Here is a 22,299-nt window from a genome sequence, read left to right as displayed (position 1 = left end):
CTTCGCCAACGGTCGAGCGACGACCTTAAATTCTAGTCTTCCCCAATAGTCGAACGGTGACCTTAAACCCTCATCTTTCCCAATGGTTGAGCGGCGACCTTAAATCCTAGTCTTCATCAACGGTCGAGCGGCGACCTTAAACCCTCGTCTTCACCAATGGTCGAGCGGCGACCTTAAACCCTAGTCTTCATCAACGGTCGAGCCGCAACCTTAAACCCTAGTCTTCATCAACGGTCGAGCGGCGACCTTAAACCCTCGTCTTCACCAACGATCGAGCCGCGACTTTAAACCCTCGTCTTCACCAACAGTCGAGCGGCGACCTTAAACCCTAGTCTTCCCCAACGGCCGAGTGGCGACCTTAAACCCTCGTCTTCCCCGATAGTTGAGCGGCGACCTTAAACCTTAGTCTTAATCAATGGTCGAGCGGTGACCTTAAACCCTCATCTTCACCAATGGTCGAGCAACGACCTTAAACCCTAGTGTTCACCAACGGTCGAGCGGCGACCTTAAACCCTCGTCTTTACCAATGATTAAGCGGTGACCTTAAACCTTAGTCTTCGCCAACGGTCGAGTGATGACCTTAAACCCTTGGCTTGATGAGTAGTCAAGCGATGATCTTTTAACTCAAGAATGATGAACGACCGACCACGGACACGAGCTACTCAAAAGCTCCAAGTCTTCAAAATATAGTGACCGTTCGGGACTATTCTTCAAAATACTCCCATTACCAATCAGAAGGTCACATAATCATAATGAACAACTCTGAAAATAAAACAGATCAATCGGCTAGATAGACTAGCCGTCGCTGATCAGAGGAGCCCCGAGGCCACGAGTTTTTACAATGTTTGAAAGACGAGTTGAAAAAATAAATATTAGAAGAAGATAAAGCTTAGCCGAACGGACAAACATTCATTGAAACTTCAAAGTTTTACAAAGGCGGAACTCTCAACCTCACTCAAGGTAATCTAAGGCATCATCAGGTAGCGATTCGATCAACTTATCCCAACTGATGACCTTATTTGATAAAGCAACATAGATGTAGTCGCCTCCCTAGAGTTGGCCAAACGTCCCTTCGATCGCCAGGTCGAACAAGCGAAGTGCTTGGTCGGCGACCTTGTCGTTGAAAGCGTCCGAGCGGATGTAGTTCTTCTTCATAGCCTCAAACCGACTAGGTTCGGCATCTTGATAAGTTTTCAAGGCCGCTCGGAAGGCCTCCAACTCGTTCTTCGCGGTGGCCAATTCATCATTTTTTGCGGAGAGTTGGCCTCGAAGGGCAATTTCTTCGGCCGGCCGACTTTTCCGTTCGGCGACCAAAAAATCTTCAGCTTCTTTGAGTTTCTTAGCAAGGGTCTGGGCCTCTTTATTCTTCAGGTCCAGGTCTTCGATGGCCCGGAGTTTCCTCGCATTAGCCGATTTGATCTTGGCGTCAAAGGTGTTGACTTACTTGTTAAGCCGAGCCAGTAGAGAGGCATGCTCTGCTCTCTTTCCTCGCTCGGCCTCGAGCAGCTCGATGCTCTTCGCCAGATCGACCCTCAGCTTATCCACCTCAGCATTTGTCTGCTCTTGAGAGGAAGATGATTAGCCGCTCGACACCTTCATTTTCTTGACCTCCTTGTCCAGAAAAGTGAGCTTCTGGCACATGGTCAGACTCTCTATCCAATACTGCGAATAACTAGGAAAGTATAAGCGTCGACCGGGGATAAATTGAGAAAATACAATAAAACTCAACACTTATCCCAGTGGACATCTGAGTGTGGTTGTCCGCAAGCGCTCCCAGAGGCATCATCGCTGCACGGGCTCGGGCGTCAGCCCATATCTGTGCTAGCGGCCCCTGGATAATTATTTGGTGCTTGGGGGCTCGGGATTCAGCGCTAGCCGACTCGCGTCATTCCTCAGTCGGCAGATGAAGAACCGCAGTTATATGGCGCTGGCCACTTGGGGTTGATTGGGCAGAGGTCACTCAGTCGGACGATCAAGACGAGGACGCCGGACATCCTCGAAAAGATATTCCTTGTGTGTTTTATTTACAAGACATGAAGTTGGAGCTCATTGGAGAAAAAAAAAAAAAAACCCTTAGAAGCATGTGTTCCAGCATGATGCATGGTCTAATCGTGGCAGTTACCATGACCGTGCATCACCCCAGAGGCATAATCAAGATCGAAGTAGCAACTAGGGAGTCTTGCAAGAAGCACAGACATAGAGCCACTACGGTCATGCCCCATTTGGCTGCATAGACGAGCACGTTCCATCATGCACCACGGTCTGGCCATGACATTTGCCACGGTCATGGTGTGTCAGCACCCCTAATTTTTTAAGAAAGTCAATTAATGTTTGGTATCTTTTGAGGCTATAAAAGACTAAGGGAAACACATGTTTGGGGAGAGAGGGTTTATCATGATAAAGAACTCTAGGAAAAAGCCATCTTCTAAAGGTTGCAAGGATTCCATTCTTTATTAAAGAGACATGAAGATTAGATATGGAGATCTTCTGAAAAGAGCATTGACATCTACAACTATGTTATGTTTGCATTTCTTTTCTAGTGTGTTGTAGAATGCTTAACTCTATGTCTTTGGCTTGTATCTTTCTCTCTATGAAGTAATTTCCTTAATTTTAGGATTAGTGAGTAATTCCACATTGAATTGATATTTGTAGATAAATTTTTTTCTCTTTTATCGCATGATGCATGATGTGTTTTGATTTTTAGCGTTCATAATGTGTTAATATGTCTTAATAGACGTTAGCACAGACCTTAGGGTGAGAAGGAATAATTAAAAAAAATGAACTCTAATCTTGAACTTATAATAACTAGACTTGAGGGATTGTCAAAGTAATTCAAACCCTTCCAAGGATGCGTGTCATATTTGGCACAACCTAATCCACATGCAAAATATGACTTGATTAGGTTATGCCAAATATGACATAGACCTATCATTAAACTAGGTTTGAATATTAAAAAATATAAAAAATAAAGTTTAAAATTAAAATAAATAAATAAATAAATATAAAAATATTTATAAAAATTAAATATATTATTTTAATATTATATATATATATTTTTTTTTTTTTTGAAAAAAATTATTTAATCAGCATTATACGGGTCAATCGAACCTATGGCAGGTCGTGCACTAAATTTAGGGGGCATTTGGTTTAGGGGAATAAGAGTGGGGAATGAGAATGAGAATCATTGATTGTCATTGTTAATGTTTGGATTATAGGAATAGAAATACAAATAAGGGAATGAATCTTTAAAATTGGATAATAACTCATTCCCATGTACCTCCTCTTCAATGAGTCATTACCCTATTTTCATCAATCAAAATATTCCCTTATTCAAAAAATACCCTTGACCTAAAATTAAAATTTCCTCCCTTAATAGCAAATATCAAAATATATTTATTTATTTTTTCCTTCATATCACTTCTCTCTCCTTGTTCTCTCTCATCATATTTTCTCTCTCATCATTTTATCACACACTTTCTCTCTCCTTAATCTCTTCTATCACACTCTCTTTCATCTTTTTTTTTCTCATTACACTTTCTCTCTCATTAACTTTTTCCATCGCACTCTCTTCCTTCTTTTTTTCTCATCATATTTTCTCTCTCATCATACTTTCTCTCTCATTAACTTTTTCCATCGCACTCTCTTCCTTCTTTTTTTCTCATCATATTTTCTCTCTCATCATACTTTCTCTCTCCTCAATCTCACCCATCACACTCTCTTTTCTCATCACACTTCTACTCTCATCACACTTTCTCTCTCCTCAATCTCTCTTGTAGCACTCCCTCTTTTTTTTCATTAACACACTTTCTCTCTCATCAATATTTCCCATCACACTCACTGTTATCTTTTTTTCTCATCACACACTCTCTCTTACCATACTCTCTCTCACCATACTTTCTCTCTTCTCAATCTCTCTCATCACACTCACTCTCCTCATTTTTTCTCATTATATTTTCTCTCACATCATATTTTCTCTCACATCATATTTTCTCTGTCATCTTCTCTCATCATGCTCTCTCCTATCACACTCTCTTTTCTCATTTTCTTTCATCACACTTTCTTTCTCTTTATTTTTTCTCATCACATTTTCTCGCTCATTATACTTTCTCTCTCATCATTCTCTTTTATCATATTTTCCTCTTACATTCATCTTTCTCTCACATCTAATTTTTTCTTTTATTTTCCTTTAAGGGTAAAAAAGAAAATTTTAATTTATTCCGATAGAAAATATGCAACTAATCAAACATTATTTTTAAGAGTGATATCCATGCTTATACCCATTCCATTCCACAATACAATGATTCCTATTTTGATTCCTATTCATATTCCTATTCCTAATAAAGAACCAAACGTCCCCTTAAAGGCTATGTTTACTATGGTTGATGTGGTGAGGAGGTGAGCATTGTTATTATTATTATTATTATTATTATTTATGAAAATAATCACTTTGATTAATCTGTGGCAATGAATCACTTTGATTCATGCGGTGAGAGAAGAGCGTAATCACTTGAGTTCCTACTCTAGCCTTCAAATTATCATCAACGAGGCAGAAGCCGACACGTGGTTTCGACCCGTGTTTCTCCCTGACCTCGAAATAAAGAAGAGACAAAAATCAATCGTCCAGAAGTCACCACGGCGGCAATGGCGACTGCTTATCTCCTCTCGTCTCCCTCTCTTTCTCTCGGCCCTCTTCCTCTTCTCAAAAGAGCGCTTCCGTTGCCTGCTTCTTCCCCAATCCTTCCTCTTGTCTCCTCCTCCGTGGCTTCTTCTTCTTCTTCTTCTAGAAGGGTCTCCTCCACCTCAGCTTCCACCTCCTCCTCAGCCATCTCCCGGGCACGATCCTCCTCCAGGCGCGGCGCCGTCGGCGGCGGATCACAGCCTACGCTCGACGATTCGACTGCAGTTTATCAGGGGAGTTACGGGCCCTGGTCCGTAGAGCCCTCCGACGTCCGCGAGGTACATATGCCCTATACTCTTCCCACCAATCTGAGCATAAAATTCTTTTGCAAATGGGCCAAATCATTGCATCTCTTTGTTGATTTATCAAAATTTTATAAGGGATAAGAAAAGTAATAAATCAGATGATGATGTTTTCATAAATAGAAATTGCCTACTTATTTTTTGGATGACGTTGAAGGTTATGAAAAAGCATGTAGATAGAGGTCTAATGGAGGGTAAAGAGCAGAAAGATAATGCACGACGTGTTCTATTGCACAATCTTATAACATCTAAATGAGGCATGCCATAGTATTCTTAGGATAAGTGTGGATGACTTTGTTCACTTGTGCGAACTATTAAAGCACAACACAAGGGTAAAAGCCAATAGGAATTTAAGTGTTGAAGAGAAGGTTGTTAAGTTTTTATATTTGCTTAGTCATGATGTCATGCATCGAGAATTGAATTTTTTCTTTCGTCAAAGTACAAGGACTACTAACAATCATTTTCATGAAGTCTTGAAAGACATTATTGGCCTTCATGTTGAATTTATAAAGCAACAAGTTGGATATGAAATTCCTCTGTTTATATATAGTAGATTTTGCTATTACTTCAAGGTAACACTCGTTTTGATCACTTTGAATTTTAAATGTTTGTAAGATACTTTATAGCCGAATATGCTTATTGTCTCCTAATTGCATGATTGTATCAGTGCATTAGATGGAATTCATATGTGTGTTATGGTATTCGATGTAGATGCACCTCGATATAGAGAGAGAAAGGATTTATCAACTATCAATGTGTTAGCTGCATGTTTCTTAGACATGAAGTTCACATATATCTTATCTTGGTGGGCAAGAATTGCATCTTATTCTTGAATCGTCAAAACAAACGTATATCTCCACTTTTTAATTGATGGATTAGCCTAGACAAAAATAAACTTAATGATAAACATAATAGTTATATAAACTGACAAAATACAAACTAATATCTGTTATTAATACTTATATCAATAAGTTGCTTTCAAACTTCTTCCTCAGCCTCAAATCTCTTGCTGTCAACATGCCATTGAACTCCATTTGCAGTCTTAAACAAATTATAATAGGTTATTCTTTAATGTTTTAATTTTATTCTTCAAATGGTCCTTTGTCAATGGAATTTTAGTCTTTTCACTGCAAATGGTAACTATTTCTTTGTAAACACTAGATGTGAAAGTGCTACCTGCTCGGTTACCATTAACTTGTTGTTCTAACATAATATCTATAAAGATGTTATTCATGCCATTGGTCTACTTAATTATATCTTTCTTGGCTTGTTTAGCCGAGAAATTCATTTCTACTCAATACCTGCATCAAATTCACACATGAACATGAAAAATAATAAAATCATATCTAGCAAGCATAAAAGTAAACTCATAACATTCATTTATAGAATATTGGACTAACAAACATAATCAATGCATTAAAAAAAAAACAGTATCCAATTGAAGAACATTTAACATTAAGATTTATCAATGGTATGCTCAATACATCACACTGTTTGAATCAAGCATTACTAGCATATGAGAAGTACAATATAGTCACATATACTCAATGTGCTACATAACATTCTCGAAATTTTTCTAATAAAGCCAAATAATCCTTCTTTAGTTGATATTGCAATCTGACCACATAACATTAACTATGTTATCCATAATCATATTCCTTTGCCTCCCGTCATCATCCTACCTCTCATTGCAAATCACTTGATATTAGAATTTGACCTCAATTCACGATCCACTTCACTAATAAACCTTTCATATAGGTCCACTCCCATTAAGAAATTATGAAGAATACAACATGTTAAGATAATTTATGTACGAGTGCGAGTGCTAATGCTAATTTCATAGTGAGGTTCTCTTCCGCTAGCAATAATTGGAAACCCTTCTTTAGATCCAAAAGTTCTCTCAATTGCATTGCGAAGCGATGCATGTTGAAGATTGAATAACTCTTTTGCATTTGTAGAGCCACACCTCGAGTATTCCTTCGAGTGATACCGAATACCTTAATAAAGGATAATCAAACCCCTCTTCAACATAAACTCGGAGTCACCTAAATAGTATTTTATTTACCAACAAACCATAGGTTATAGTTAATCATATTTATTTCCAAACATTGTATACTAATGAATATTAAACTAAAGTATTATACTTGAGAGGCGTCTTAAGGTAATTGCCTTATGGTATGTACTATTTATTGGATAAATAGAGATTCATTATTTGAGTGTACATTCTTTATGTATATTATTGGATCTTAAACTCATTTACTGAATGCCCACAATACGATTCATAGCATGAGAGAACTTGTGATTTGATCACAACTAGTGAGCATCTTTACATGTGTAATTATGAATGTATTGAAATAATCTCTAGTTGATGAATTGATGAGTTCAGACATTATCGATTCTATGAGACTAGCACGTGTTACTCTTTGGTTTACCCAAGCAGCTATTGCTCACTGGTTAGAGACATTTGGATGTCGAGAGTTAAATGTAGATGCTAGTTAAGGATAACTAGTGGCTTGCCATGAGACTTTATATGATTCTATGCATATATCAATATGTCAATGAAGATCTCATTGTAGCTTAAATGCGAGTTTCCTTTGACTTACGTATTCAAGTCATCTTGATTATGGAGATTTATACTTTAACATCTTAAACAAGCATATCTTTATAAGAGTGGACCAGGGATGATGGGGTATAAGTCAAAGTGTCCAAAGGTGTTTGGATATCTCACAGATGATTCACCGCTCCTTGCAGAAGGAGATACCCTACAACCGCTTGTATTTGAAGTCTTTGGCCGAAGCATTATATGTCAAGAGTATAGTACTCTTGGACACATGTCTGAGTAATTTGAATCCACAGGATAAGGAAGTAAGACTTGGGCTAGGTGTGACGTAGTCAGCCTAGTGAGGATTGACACATAGTGGGGATTGACATATAGACCATGTCTTAAACCAAGTGGTATACGATGGTGAAAGGAATGAGACATGACTCATTATGGCTGTTGAACGGTTCAGAAAGATCAATTGTTAATTTCTGGTCAATTGGAGATGATGATGTACTAAGTGTCATTCATGATCTATTCGTAATTAATGGTAAATTACGAATGACCAACATAATCAAGAACCTATTAGGTCACACACACTATAAATTTATTCGAAACGAGTTTGAGAATTAAATTCTCAGATTGAGGGAGATTGTATGGTTGGACCATACGAAAGGTAAATATGGAAGATATTTTGTCGGAATAGAAGTGCGGATGGGCCATGTCTTTTGAAGATGAAATGGATCCTCTTTGATTTATTTATAAACCAAATTGGTTTGGTTTTAATTAAAAGATGTTTGGTTGTTGAACCAAATGATTTGGCTTTGATTCAACTTGGTTTGGTCATGAACCAAACTTGAGGCAAATGGGGTTGGGTCTTGGGTTAGTGGATATGGTTTTAGATTGGATCCAAACCCAATAAGGGGATCTATATATGATATAACTTGGAGAGAAAATGGGGGGCTTTGATTAGACCTAAGTGTTAGGGTTTTAATCATTTCCTCATTATTCGCCTCCCCTTCTCTCTTGCGCCACCACCCAAGGAAGAACTGCTGACCACCCAAGGAGCTCCTACCGGTCAGCAACTATCTCCGTCCAGCACCTCCCTCCAACTAGCAGAACGCCGGCAGCACCCAACCTTCTGCCCATCGTCGGATAGCAAGGAGAATTCCTCCTTGCACTGCAGTGCCCGTCGCCGCCCAAGGAGACCGGCCATCCTTTCATACGACGGAAGGTGCAGTCCTGAGCAAGGGTTGCTCTGGTCATCCTTCCACCGTCCACAGTTGTTAGCTGCAGCTCCGACAAAAGGGAAAGCTGCTGCGTAGCCTGTTTTTTATCGTCCCAGCTGTTGTTCCGGCCAGCAAAGGTTGTTGCCGAAATTCCCAGTTGCTCGACTTGCTGCACACCACCGGCTGCAAGCTTCCCATCAAAGAATATTCCGGCTGCCGTTCACCATGCTTCATGTCGTCGGGTTGCGAATGCCACTAGGCATCGAAGCAAGTGGGAGATTCTCCGCGTTTGGAATCGTCTAATTGCTAATGTCGTTGGATACCGAAACGTTGGTTAGATCCTCTCTCGGATCGCCTTGTTTCTAATTGTTGGTTAGCACCGAAGACAGAGACACGACTTGAGGCTTTGGAAGTCGTCTTGACGATAACTAGCTTGGCGTTGATACAGATAGAGGTGAGGCTTGATAGCATCGCTTGGTTGATGCCATTCCTACTCCATGCCATCCATCAAGTATAACTAGAATAAAAGTAACTTCATAAAATTTTATTATACGGTTATATCTTGCTTGTGTTGTATCCTGTATGCATGTGATGTGTGTGTTGTAATAATTAGTGTAATTATTATTTGTCTTCTGTTGCTTATGTTTATGAAATATGTTTTAGAATGCATCCGTGTTGCATCCGTGTCGGGCTCCTTAACAATGGTATCAGAGTCTGATCGTGTTTCGACATAATCGTAAAATAGTTTTACAAGTCGTAGTGGGTCATAAATATAATTTTGGAAATATTCCTATTTAATTAAGAAATTCTAATTATAAAAATTTCCTAATTGGTTAGGAGATTTCAAATTAGGGAAATTGTTTCCTAATTAATTAGATTTTCTTGATTAAGAATAATTTTCTAAATAAAATATGTAATTAGATTTGAAAATTATTTCCTAATTTAATTAAGGAATCTTGATTTATGAAAACTAGATTCTTAATCATATTTTATTTTCAAATAAAATTTATGATACATTGATTAAGTCATGATTAGTTGCATTAATTATGCCATGTCATGTCATTTGCCATTTGCCATTATTGATTGCATAAATTATGCCATGCCATGTTTATGTCATGCCATGTAGATAATTTAATTATTTACATGAAAAGAGGATGAGACCGGAAAACCCTCACTAAATAATTAAAGTCTACACCTTCCATTAATATGGTAAGAACCAAAGTTTGATTTATTGTTTGGGTTGTTGGATTCACTCCAAGCTCAACCTAAAATTAGATATGTTTGAACTATTGAGATATGATCTCATGATTAACGGGCTGATTTTAACTTGAAGCATTGATTTATTGGACTCACTTCAAGGTCAATGTGGATAGAGATAAAGTTGGATGATATACATATAATGTATACATGTTAATGTGTTAACAGTCCGATGTTTATGCGAATATCAATTAATTGATAACGTAATGTGATAGTTATGTATAAGTGATATATAATTGATATATTTGATACCTACTACTATAGCTAAGAATGACTTGTTGGACTCATTCTATAGTTGTTCTTATCTATGGTGGATATCAATCCATTTGGAGAAAACCTATGATCTCCCAAATTCAAAATAAGGGCTCTTGAATTCGATGAATGAATGAGATTCTTAAATGCATATAAATTGTTTACATTTACATTGTAAAATCATATCTCTCATACTTGCTCGATTGGGTATTTCTAGGTTAATAGATTACTCATGATTTCTTTAAACTTGAGCTCAATTTTGGACACAAACAAGCTAACCGGGCTAAACTTCATGGACTGTTATCGGAATTTGACAATTGTTCTCAAGTATGAAAAGTTTGCCTATGTCCTCGAAGATCTTCTTCCCTAACTTCTTGCAGACGGTGCTACTAATGACCAATAGTTGGTCCATCAGAAGCACTTGGTTGACTCGGAATTGGTCAGCTACATCATGCTAGCCTCAATGTCACCCAAACTACAGAAACAAAATGAGCATATGGATGTTTATACGATTGTTTATCACCTTTGTGAGTTGTTTGATGAGCAAGCGAGATTTCAACGGCTCGACATCTCCAAGCTCCTCTTTTGCTCACGAATGCAGGAGGGTTCATCTGTAGTACATCATGTATGAACGGGTGCATTGAGTGGTTAAGATCACTTGATTTTTCGATGAATCATGAATTAAGTATTGACTTAATTTTACACTGTGTTATTCACATTTTGTGATAAACCGCATTGAATCCATGATTCTAGAGCTGATCAACATGCTCAAGACTGTGGAGCCATTTGCTAAGAAAGAACAGAAGACGGTGATGTTAGTTGACTCTTTAAAGAAAGGTTCTAAGAGGAAGTCAAAATATCAAGCCCAAGGGAATAAGGCCAAGATAGTAGAACCGGCTTCAAAGGACCCATGTCACCATTGTGGCAAGATGGCTCACTGACGAAGAAACTGCAAGCTCTATCTTGAGTCCTTGAAGAAGAAGTTGGCAACTGATGCCCATCTGCTTCAGGTATCTTTGTTATTAAATGTCATACTATTTCCTCTAACACCTGGATATTGGATATTGTGTGTGGATCATATAATGATATACAAGGGCTAAGGACTAGTAGAAGACTAGTTAAGGAAGAATCAAATTTGCGAGTTGACAACCGATCAAAGGTTGCAACTATAGCCATCGGATCTTATTTGTTAAATCTTCTTAATAGACTAGTTTGGGAATTGGATAACTGTTATTTTGTTCCTGCATTGATAAAGAATATTGTTTCTATATCTTGCTTAAATAGAAAGGGTTTTAATTTGACTTTTAGTAACAATTGTTGTTACATAACTATGAATGACGTTCTTTATAGAATTGGAACATTATGCAATGGTATATACATGTTAGATATATCTAGGGATGGCAACGAGTCCGGGTTGGGGCGGGTTTGGCCAAACTCGGAACTCGCCCCGCTTCCCTTTAGACCCGCCCCGCCCAGCGAACTCGGTGGGGCGGGTTCGAGTTAGACCCGCTAGACCTGCCATATATTTTTTATTTTTTTCGAAATATAAAATAAAAAATTTAAAAAATTAATTAAACATTAAATTTATTTTCAACATTTATATTAATAATATTTTGTAACCAAAAAATATTATCACAAATTAAAATCTATCAATTTTGATTCAATTAAAAATTAATTATCAATTTTTATTTAATTAATAATTAATAAAAAAAATATTATACGAGGCGGGTCCGGGGCGGGTACAGTTAAACCCGGGACCCGCCTAGAACCCGCCTGAGACCCGTTTAGGCGGATTTAAACCCGCCCCGCTGGGACGGGTTTGTTACGGGTCCGGGTTTCAACTTGCTCCATTGTCATCCCTAGATATATCCAATGAGGTATTCAATATCGAAACAAGCAATAAGCGTGCTCTAATGGATGATCAGTTAACCTCCTACTCGTGGTATTATCGCCTTGGCCATATAAGCAAGAGACGTATGCCCGAACTACAAAAAGTTGGCAGTTTAAAATCATTTGAATTAGATTCATTTGATACATGTGAATCATGCTTAAAAGACAAGATAACTAAGTTTCCTTTTTCTGAAAAAGGTGAACTAGTGGGAGAGTTGCTCGACCTGATACATATTGATGTATGTGGACCAATGTCAATTCAAGAACGAAGAGATTATAGTTACTTCATTATCTTTATCAATGATCACTCGTGATTTTGGTATATATATTTATTGAAATACAAGTCAGAGGCCTTTGAAAGGCTCAAAGAATTCATAAATGAAGTAGAGAAACAACTTGACAAAAATATTAAGATACTCGATCCGAACGAGGTAAGTGAATACTTAAGTCAAGAGTTTCAAAATTATTTAAGGGACAATATAATATTGTCTCAATGGATTCCACCTTATATGCCATAACATAATGGTGTATCTAAAAGGTGAAATTGAACATTGTTGGACATAGTTAGGTCGATGATGAAACATGTTTTAGCACACATTTGAGCATTTTTGATAATTCGAGAATCAGATATAGTTCCTTCCCACCCATATATATGAACTTAAGGTTGAAGGAACATGGAACCAACACATTGGTTGTTGGCTAATCCTTTCTTCTTCTATATCGAGGTGTGTCTACATCGAATACCTTAACACATATATGAGTTCCATCTAATGCACCGACACAATCCTATAATTAGGAGAGAATAAGCATATTCGGATACAAAGTACCTTACAAACATTTTAAAATTCAAAATGATCAAAATAAGTGTTACTTTGAAGTAAGGGTAGATTCTACTGTTGCTATGTATAAGCCAAGGAATTTTGAATCCATTTGGTTTTATAAGTTCAGCATGAAGTCCAATAATGACTTCCATGACTTCATGAAAATGATTATTAGTAGTTCTTGTACTTGAATGAAAGAAAAAACTCAATGCTTGACATCATGACCAAGAAAATATAAAAACTTAGCAACCTTCTCTTCAACACTTGAATTCCTATTGGCTTTTACATTTGTGTTGTGTTTTAATAGTTCACACACAAGCGAACAAAGCCATCCACACTTATCCTAAGAATTCCATGGCATGCCTCATTAGATGTCATAAGATTTTGCAATAGAACATATTGTGTATTATCTTTTTGCATATTACCCTCCATTAGACCTCTATCTGCATACTTTTTCATAACCTTCAACATCATCCAAAGAATAAGTACACAATTTCTATTTATGAAAACTTCATCATCTAAACTCTCATCCGAACTACCATCATTCTTCTCATATCAATTATTAACATTCGGATAATCTCCTTCACCACTGTTCCACTCCATTTCATTTTTTTTGTGGCAAGATAATGACTTCTGGTATAGAGTCACACATGTTCTTGTATTAATTAGCATTTTAAGAAATTATCTATTGGTTTGCCGAAATGATAGTTAGCAACTAAACTTTCTAAATACAACAGTATGCTAGTTCTTGTATTAGTATTTTAAGAAACTATCTATTGGTTTGCCAAAATGATAGTTAGCAACTAAACTTCCTAAATACAACAACTTTCTAAATACAACAATATGCTAGTTCTTTTATGTCAACCAAGACATGTCTGGCTATTCAATAGTAAATTGGAGAGTCTTCAATATAAATTGTTGAAGCTTACCTCAGGCATTGAATGCTAAGCAAACACAAATATACAAAATGAACAAAGGAAATATAAACAAGACTTAGAAATCAAGTTGAGTAAGAAATATACTTGTAAATTCACTTTGACCATTTTTGTTGATCATAAGCAAAGTGATGTTCTATAAGCAATGAGTGTGTGCATCCAATAATGCAATAGATTTCTTGTATGGAAAATCTTTTACGATTCTGATCAAGGAACTCTTTGTTGAAATTTAGCTACAAGGGACTTCTTTATGGGGGAAAAGAAAACTATAATAATTTGTGTCTTTCATTTGGATATTATTTAAATATTTTTCACATCACGAGGATCATTTCAGTCAGGAATGTTTGTTATTTATTACTTGATGCTTCACTGCAAGTTGCTAAACAATTTCTACAGGTAGAATTGGAATCTACATAAACTTCCAATAGATAGTTGATATCGAAGTCACATTCATTTTGTTATCCATGGTGATTCATAGTTCTAATTCCTTTTAAGTCCTCTTGGTTCTCCATCCAACTCCTGCTAATTATTTCATCTTCCAAACAAGTAAATGAAGAGTTGACCACCAACCCAAACTAGGAAATATATTCAACAAGGTAGAAAATTTTACACACATGCAAGTAAACGTTAAGCAGACCACAGAAAGGATTCCTTTCCTTTTCCCTAGGGATTCTTTTCTTCCTTAGATTCCTTTCCTTCTTCAATCCACACCTCCAAGTAAACAGGGAGTTTAGTCTCATAGTTTCAAGGGATTCAAGAGTTTTTATTCTCTTAGGTTTTTTGTTCCTTCCTACAGAGTTGGTTATAATTGACGCACCATAGGATTGAGATTATCATCTGTGTTTCACTTTCAGATTGGAATACCACAAATGAGATTCTTTTGTGCGTCAAGATTTTGTGATGTGCATTATTCTTGAGTGTATGCCTTATTGTTCAATTAAATGCTTACAGGTTATATTATATAGGTCAGGATTGGTCACTGCTGCCATATCATTCGTTCTTGCTGCTTCTTCTGCTTTTATACCTGAAGGCAACGTAGTGGGGGATATCATCAGACAAGATAGAGATTTCTTGTATACCATTGGAGCTGGAGGACTTGGTCTATCACTTCTACTAATTCACATTTATGTCACTCCTATCAAGAGATTTCTACAGTTACTCTGGATGCTTGGTGTGTGTGGTTCACTCGGAGCTTATTTAACTGCCGCTAAGCCTCTTAATGAAAGTTTGATAGATTATGTCATAAACAACCCAACTGCTGTATGGTTTGTTGGGCCTCTCTTTGCAGCATTGACTGGTCTGGTTTTTAAAGAAGGTATAAGTGCTTCACATTCAATTATTGAAGTTGCTCTGCTATTATCGGCAATGATATCAATTCTTTACATTTTTCCTAAATCTAAATTCCATCTGGATTCTGGGCATATGTTTTGCTAACTTCATGCAGCACTGACATGTAGGATGGAAATACAAGCAACAAACCAAATTAACATTATAAATTCACTTATGTGAAAAATCTCCATTTGACTTACTGCTAGAGCATACAACCAAATGGGGTGTGCAGGAACCCGAATGGGATGAAATTTTGCAATTATATCTCCTTATATCTCCCTAAACCCTTAACTCCGCCCATGATGACCAGTCATGGCCGGTCCCAAGCCCGGATAAAGGAGGAGGGTTGCGTTAGGTTGCCAGCCAGCGTCAAACTATGGCAAAATTTCATGAATGAATCCATTAAACTATTGTGCTAATGCTAGGTTGTTCCCCGGAAGGAACGCGTTGCAGGGTCCGACTGTAACGTCTCGGCAAGGACCGCTACATCTCCAGAACTCGGGTGTAGTGATAAATATGCAAGAGTTCGCGTTACAGGGTCTCGCAAGGACCGCTACATCTCCATGAGAACTTGGGTGTAGTGTTAAATAGGCAAGAGTTCTCACACCATAGGTTAGATAAGAACAAATATGATAGGAAAACTAATAATCTAAGATTTGGAACATGGAATATAGGAACTCTCACTGGTAAATCAATGGAGGTAGTAGATATGATGATTAGGAGAAAAATTAATATTTTATGTGTACAAGAGACAAAATGGACAGGTGAGAAGGCAAAGATGATAGAGAACTCGGGTTTTAAGTTATGGTACACTGGAAAAAGTAAAACAAGAAATGGAGTGGGTATTATTGTAGATAGTTTGTTAAAGGATGAAGTTGTAGGAGTAGTTAGAAAAGGGGATAGAATTATAACTCTTAAGATAATAGTGGCGAAAGAAACTATGAACATAACGTATATGCACCACAAGTAGGATTAGATGAAGCTACCAAATTAAGGTTTTGGGAGGACTTAGATGAAATATTACAAAATATTCCACCAAATGAAAGGATTTTAATAGGAGGTGATCTAAACATGTCGAATATGAGAGAGTACATGGGAGTTATGGGTTTGAACGAGAAATGAGGAAGGAAAACTATATTAGATTTTGCGATAGCATATGACCTTATATTAGCTAATACGATTTTTAAGAAAAGAGAAGAACACTTAGTCACATTCAAAAGTGGGAATAATAAATCGCAAATTGACTTTCTTATGGTTAGGAAGAAGGATAGAAAGATTTGTAAAGATTGCAAAGTCATCGGAGAAAGCTTAACTACCCAACATAGGGGGTGTTGGATATACGCCTCAAACATAGTATCAATAGAAAGAAAATATATACAATTCCTAAAATTAAGTGGTGGAAGTTAAAGGATGGAAGCAACATATATTTAAAGAGAAGGTAGAAATAGCATTAGGTGAAATATACGATGACTCTAATACTGACATGGGATAAGATGGTATCAAAGTTGAAAATAGTAGCTAAGAGTGTCCTCGGTGAGTCAAATGCACTAAGTAAAGAATCTTGGTGGTGGAATGAGAAAGTACAAGAGAAAGTGAGGAAAACGAATAGCTTATAAGGAATTATATATTTGCAAGAATTTAAAAAATAAACAATAGCAAGAAAGAAGCTAAGAAAGTAGTGAGTGAAAAAAATGAAACTTTTGAACGGTTATATCAAAATTGGATACAAAAGAAGGGGAAAAGATATTTATAGAATAGCTAAAGCGAGAGAAAGAAAAACAAGAGATCTTAGCCAAATAAAATGTATTAAAGATGAATGTAATAGGGTATTAGTAAGCGATGGAGAAATAAAAGAGCGGTGGAAAAGGTATTTTCATTAACTTTTTAATGAAGGTTTAGGAGACCAACTTAACTTAGGTAATTTAATTAGGTCAAATGAGCATCGAAATTTTAATTTTTATCGTAGAATTCAAACTTCAGAAGTAAAACAAGCTTTAAATGAGATGCACAATGGAAAAGCCATTGGACCAGATGATATTCCGATAGAGGTATGGAAGTGCTTAGGGAAACAAGGTATTAAATGGCTTACAAAATTATTTAACATGATATTGAAAACGAAAAAAATGTCTGATCAATGGAGGATAAGTACTCTAGTTCCCTTATATAAGAATAACTATAGGGGTATTAAACTAATGAGTCATACTATGAAACTTTGGGAAAAAGTAATAGAAAAAAGATTAAGGAAGGAGACCATAGTGACAGAAAATCAATTTGGGTTCATGCCTGGAAGGTCGACAATAGAAGCTATACATCTTCTTAGACAATTAATTGAAAAATATCGGGAGCAAAAACAAGATCTACACATGGTATTCATTGACTTAGAAAAGGCATATGATAGAGTCCCAAGAGAAATTATATGGAGAATTTTAGAAAAGAGAGGTGTTAGCGTAATATATATTGAACTAATTAAGAATATGTATGAGGATGTAACGACCAGAGTAAAGACTTCAGGTGGAGTAACTGAAGCATTTCCAATAAAGATAGGGTTACATCAAGGATCAGCTCTAAGTCCCTATCTTTTTACATTAATTATGGATGAACTCACTGCACACATTCAAGACACAGTATCGTGGTTCATGTTATTTATAGACGATATTATTTTGATAGATGAAACACATGAAAGAGTAAATGTTAAACCAAAATCATGGTGGGAAACACTAGAAGGGAAAGGTTTTAGGCTTAGTAGATTAAAGACAGAATATATGAAATTTAAGTTTAGCAATATTAGAAGTAATGAGACAATTGTACAAGAGATTTAAATATTTAGGATCATTTTTACAAAATGATGGAGAGATTGAGAGAGATGTCTTACATAGAATACAAGCAGGATGAGTGAAATGGAGGGGAGCGTCGAGTATTTTATGTGACCGTAAGTACCTCTTAAACTTAAAGGTAAGTTCTATAAAAGCAGTTAGACCTGCTATGTTATATGGAGTCGAGTGTTGGGCTATGACTCGAGCACATGAGCAGAAGATGAGAGTTGCAGAGATGAGGATGTTAAGGTGGATGTGTGGACATACGAGGATGGACAAAATAAGAAATGAGAGCATTAGAGAGAAAGTAGGAGTTGCATCTATTGAGGAAAAACTCAGAGAGACACGTTTAAGATGGTACGGACATGTACTTAGACGACCAATAAATGCTCCAGTTAGGCGATGTGAAACTATGATAAACATGCATATAAAACGAGGAAGAGGAAGACCAAAAAAGACTTGGTTAGCAACAATAAAACAAGATAAAATTTATTTAAATATAGATGATGATATAATAGGAGATAGAGCTCAATGGCGTAAAAGGATTCATACAGCCGACCCCACTTAGTGGGAAAAGGCTTGGTTGTTGTTGTATATCTCCTTATTAGAAGCCTTAGTTGAATAATGATTCATTTGCTGCATGTTTTTTTAAAAAATGATTTTTTATGTTTGTATTGGTTGTCATAGCCAAGAAAGATGATTGATTGTTTTTCTTGTGTATGTATATTTATTGTTCAGTTTATAATTAAACTGCAATATTTTTGTTTAATTTTAATGTCCTGGATCTTTCATTTTATTTAAAATATTCTTTATTAGTAGCTCAACCTCTGTATGTAATCCACTTTACATCCTTGTAAAAATCCGGCAAAACACTCAGAATCTTTTAGTCATTCGCTTCTGTTCAGTAGGCTTGAACGGCTTAGCTCAAATTTAGGATTCCAAGACACTACTAGTGTGTTACAGCTTGTCCATGTGCTTTACTGCACGCATACTGGGATCTCCATATCTATGCATTTGTTCCAATTCATTTTTCAATTTTTAAGTTGTATATCCAACCTGAAACTGGTTTAATGCATGCCATTCTCTCATTGCATTTTTGTCAGGTCATGTCTGCACTATGCAAGTAGGCATGTGGTATGATAGATCTTATTTCCACCTTTTCTGCTGCTTTTCACAAGTTGAAACTTGTTTCTAATTCACACTCGGCAGGTCTCTGCTATGGGAAGTTGGAAGCTGGCATCCTGACTTTCATCATCCCAGGACTCCTCCTTGGACATCTGGTATGCTTGTTCTTCTAGATTTTAACACATTGTGTAAATCTTTGACAGCGCAAAGAACTCCGCGTGGGAAAGAAATTAGAAAATGGGAAAGAATTAAGAGGGGAAAAAGTTAAAGAACATAAAAAATAAATAAATTGAAAAGAAATCCTCAGTCTCACGTGGCTGTTGCATACTCGCACAAGGCCTTTGTGTGGTTGCAGGGCTTGCATGAGCCCACGTACGACCACTTGCGAGAGTCGTTCATGCGACTGTAGGGATTCTTGTGAGGCGTCCGCGAGGCCTTGCACAAGGCCTTCGCGGCCTTTCGCAAGGCCTTCGTGGCATTGCGCAGGTGGGCATCTGACAGCACGACCTTGCACGGGTGTGCTCAGCAGCTATGCTTGGGAGTGAAGATCTTAAATGATAATTTCCTTCCACTGAAACACGATTTTAACCATGATACTAGATAAATATGATAATTTGTTTCAAATAATGAATGATAGTTAAATTAAATATGACTGGATACTACTTAAATGAAGGATAGCCTTGGCTCAATGCTAAAGTTGATGTCGTTTAACTTAGAGGTCACGGGTTCAACTTTCAAAAACAGCCTCTTGCAAAGCTAGATAAGACTGCGTACAATAGACCTTTCTCCGGATCTCCGTATTGGTGGGAGCGTCGTACATCAGGGAGCTCTTTATAGACTACTTAAATGATGGACGATGATTAAAGTAGGGCAAATAGTTAATGCACATATGATTCTTTTTGTATTTTAAAGGATATAGGGTTACAAATAGAACTTCTATGAGAAAAACTAACTAATTGCTAGAAATATAAATTCTCAAGTAAATCAATAAAAGTAATAAGTTGGAGCAATAAGAGAAACATGATTCAAATTCTAAATGGGACGAATATGTTGAAGGTTAGGTTCTGAGTGTACATAACTTGTGCTCCAAATTTATCCGGTAGACGAACTAGGGGAAAGGTCGTCTATTTCCAAGATTAGTCGGGCAAAGCTCGGACACTGGGATTTTTTTCCAAAAAAGAAAAAAAAAAGAGTAACTTTTAGAAAATAGGAGCAGTAATTTACTAGGATTGCATGAACTGATATGATGTTGAAATCGTCACAAGGTAATGCGGCCAAAGTGAACAAGGGTTGTTTCTTGTGGTTGATCGCTGAAAATTGTAGTTCATCTACCAAGTCCATCTAAATGAACATAATATGGAGGAAACATGCATTTTCAGATTTTCCATTTATGATGGTTTATTGTTCCACTGTCACATTCTCGTTGTCTACTATATCACTTAGTCTGTAATGCTTCTTTGGATCGATGCTCTTCTAAAGCAACTGCCAATACGCAGACAGGTCTACTTGATGACGGAGCAAAATTAGGCTTGTTGGGTGTATGGATGGCACTCTTTGTGGTTTTTGCAGCAAGGAAGTTTCAACAACCAATTAAGGTAGGTTCTCCTCTTAAAGTTAACTAATACCTCAAAGTTTAATGTTCTCTGCTTGAAAATTGATCCACTCTGTTTTTTCCTCTCTTGAAGGACGATATCGGTGATAAATCTGTGTTCATGTTCAATGCTCTTCCTGAAGAAGAAAGGAAGGCTTTGCTCGAGAAGCTGGAGCAGCAACTTGAATAAACACTACCGAAACAGTGTCCAAACCACGACATCTAAAACTTGGCTTTTGAATCCCACTGCCTGCAGAATAAAGTATAGTTGGTTTTAGCAGATGATAATTTGTAAATAGTCAGCTATGTGTTGCAGTTTGATACAATCTGTGGATCCATGAGCCATAGTAGCGTTCTATGTTTTTGGTCAGTGATGTTATTCTGGAGATGTTGTAGATTATACTCCATAATGCCTTTTCCAACTTGCCTTGATTTGTTTTCGAATTACACTACTTCTGTTGTTCGATTTATTTTATTTTTATTATTTTTGACAACCTTTCGAATAGTATCGTTAAAGTAAATGGGTGCTCTCAGGGCGTAGCGCAGACGGTGGGCGCATGGTATCTCTGGCGTAATGGTCAGGGATCGATTCTCAGGAACTGACGACTTGGGGTTTACCCCGTCATGCGCCTATGGCCTGTGTACCTGCATGAACCTTCATTCATATCCGTGGGACCGGTACTAGAGGGGCCGCTAAGGTAGCGGATCTATTTATTTATTTATTTATTTATTTTTTATTTATTTTTTTTTTGTTAAGGTAAATGGTAGCTGCAGTCCGATCCTCTGTTGGAAAAATCTATGCTTTGTGGCCTCGGGAGGAAAATATTGCGAGGCTGAGTATGCGGTGTGGAAAAATTGCAGTGTCTTCGCAAGCTGAGTACGTGGTTTGGCGCGGAGCGATGTGATTGGAGGATGTGGAAAATTAGCAATGTTTGAGCGCCGTCAAACTAATTAATAACACTGGTATCAATGGAAAGTTCTTGCTGAATCGTTTTCTCTACCTTAATAATAGTGAATCTTAGGAGGCAAACTGATTTGTTAATCAACTTTCATCGTTAAAATGAATGATTTTCAACCTATTAGATTTCTTTATATATATATATATATATATATATATATATATATATATTAAAAATTGTTTAATGAGACAGCTTAGATCTTTTTTATTGATCAATTTTCAAAGTAGAGAAGCACTTTTTTTATTTATCAACTCTCAAGTATACCTCAATTAGTCAGTAATTTGATGTCAATTAAAACTCTTAAAATATAAATTAATTACAATTTGGACCTTCGGAATAAACTTTCTTAACCTTTATATTAATCCTCTTATTTTTCTAAAAAAGTTTATTGTAATAAAAATTAAATATAATAATATAAATATTCTTTTTCAACGTTATTATAACAACTATATAACTATTATAAGGGCACATCTAGTAGGAAAATCTCCATTTTGGATGTGCCACATTAAAAAACCTCACTCCTCTCCACTAAATAAAAAATCAAAAATAAAAAAACTTCCCTATAATTTTTTTATGGCC

At 36.7% G+C, this 22,299-nt stretch overlaps 1 protein-coding gene across 2 annotated transcripts; it reads left to right on the top strand.

Moving 5' to 3' along the window:
* Positions 1–4,587: 4,587 nt before the first annotated feature.
* Positions 4,588–21,195, top strand: LOC122024214. 2 transcript variants are annotated; one of them, XR_006123371.1, is made up of 6 exons: positions 4,588–4,956; positions 14,855–15,218; positions 19,149–19,179; positions 19,255–19,325; positions 20,667–20,765; positions 20,856–21,195. XR_006123371.1 is itself a non-coding variant. In XM_042582777.1 (5 exons), the coding sequence occupies exons 1-5, from the start codon at positions 4,642–4,644 to the stop codon at positions 20,949–20,951; spliced, it is 945 nt and encodes a 314-aa protein (XP_042438711.1). In that variant the 5' UTR covers positions 4,596–4,641; the 3' UTR covers positions 20,952–21,195. The 2 variants fall into 2 exon arrangements, 1 of the variants encoding a protein (XP_042438711.1); XM_042582777.1 differs by lacking the exon at positions 19,149–19,179 and having other exon boundaries at positions 4,596–4,956.
* Positions 21,196–22,299: the final 1,104 nt, after the last annotated feature.

Source organism: Zingiber officinale, chromosome 9B (genome assembly GCF_018446385.1).
Source record: "Zingiber officinale cultivar Zhangliang chromosome 9B, Zo_v1.1, whole genome shotgun sequence".
NCBI lineage: Eukaryota > Viridiplantae > Streptophyta > Magnoliopsida > Zingiberales > Zingiberaceae > Zingiber > Zingiber officinale.
Note: the sequence above shows the minus strand (reverse complement) of the source record. Positions and strands in the feature narration are given on the sequence as shown.

Coding starts and splice junctions, on each gene's coding strand:
- LOC122024214 (XM_042582777.1), top strand. CDS start 4,642: ATGGCGACTGCTTATCTCCTCTCGTCTCCCTCTCTTTCTCTCGGCCCT. Junction 19,326..20,666: donor GACTCCTCCTTGGACATCTG/GTATGCTTGTTC, acceptor GCCAATACGCAG/ACAGGTCTACTTGATGACGG. Junction 20,766..20,855: donor AGTTTCAACAACCAATTAAG/GTAGGTTCTCCT, acceptor CCTCTCTTGAAG/GACGATATCGGTGATAAATC.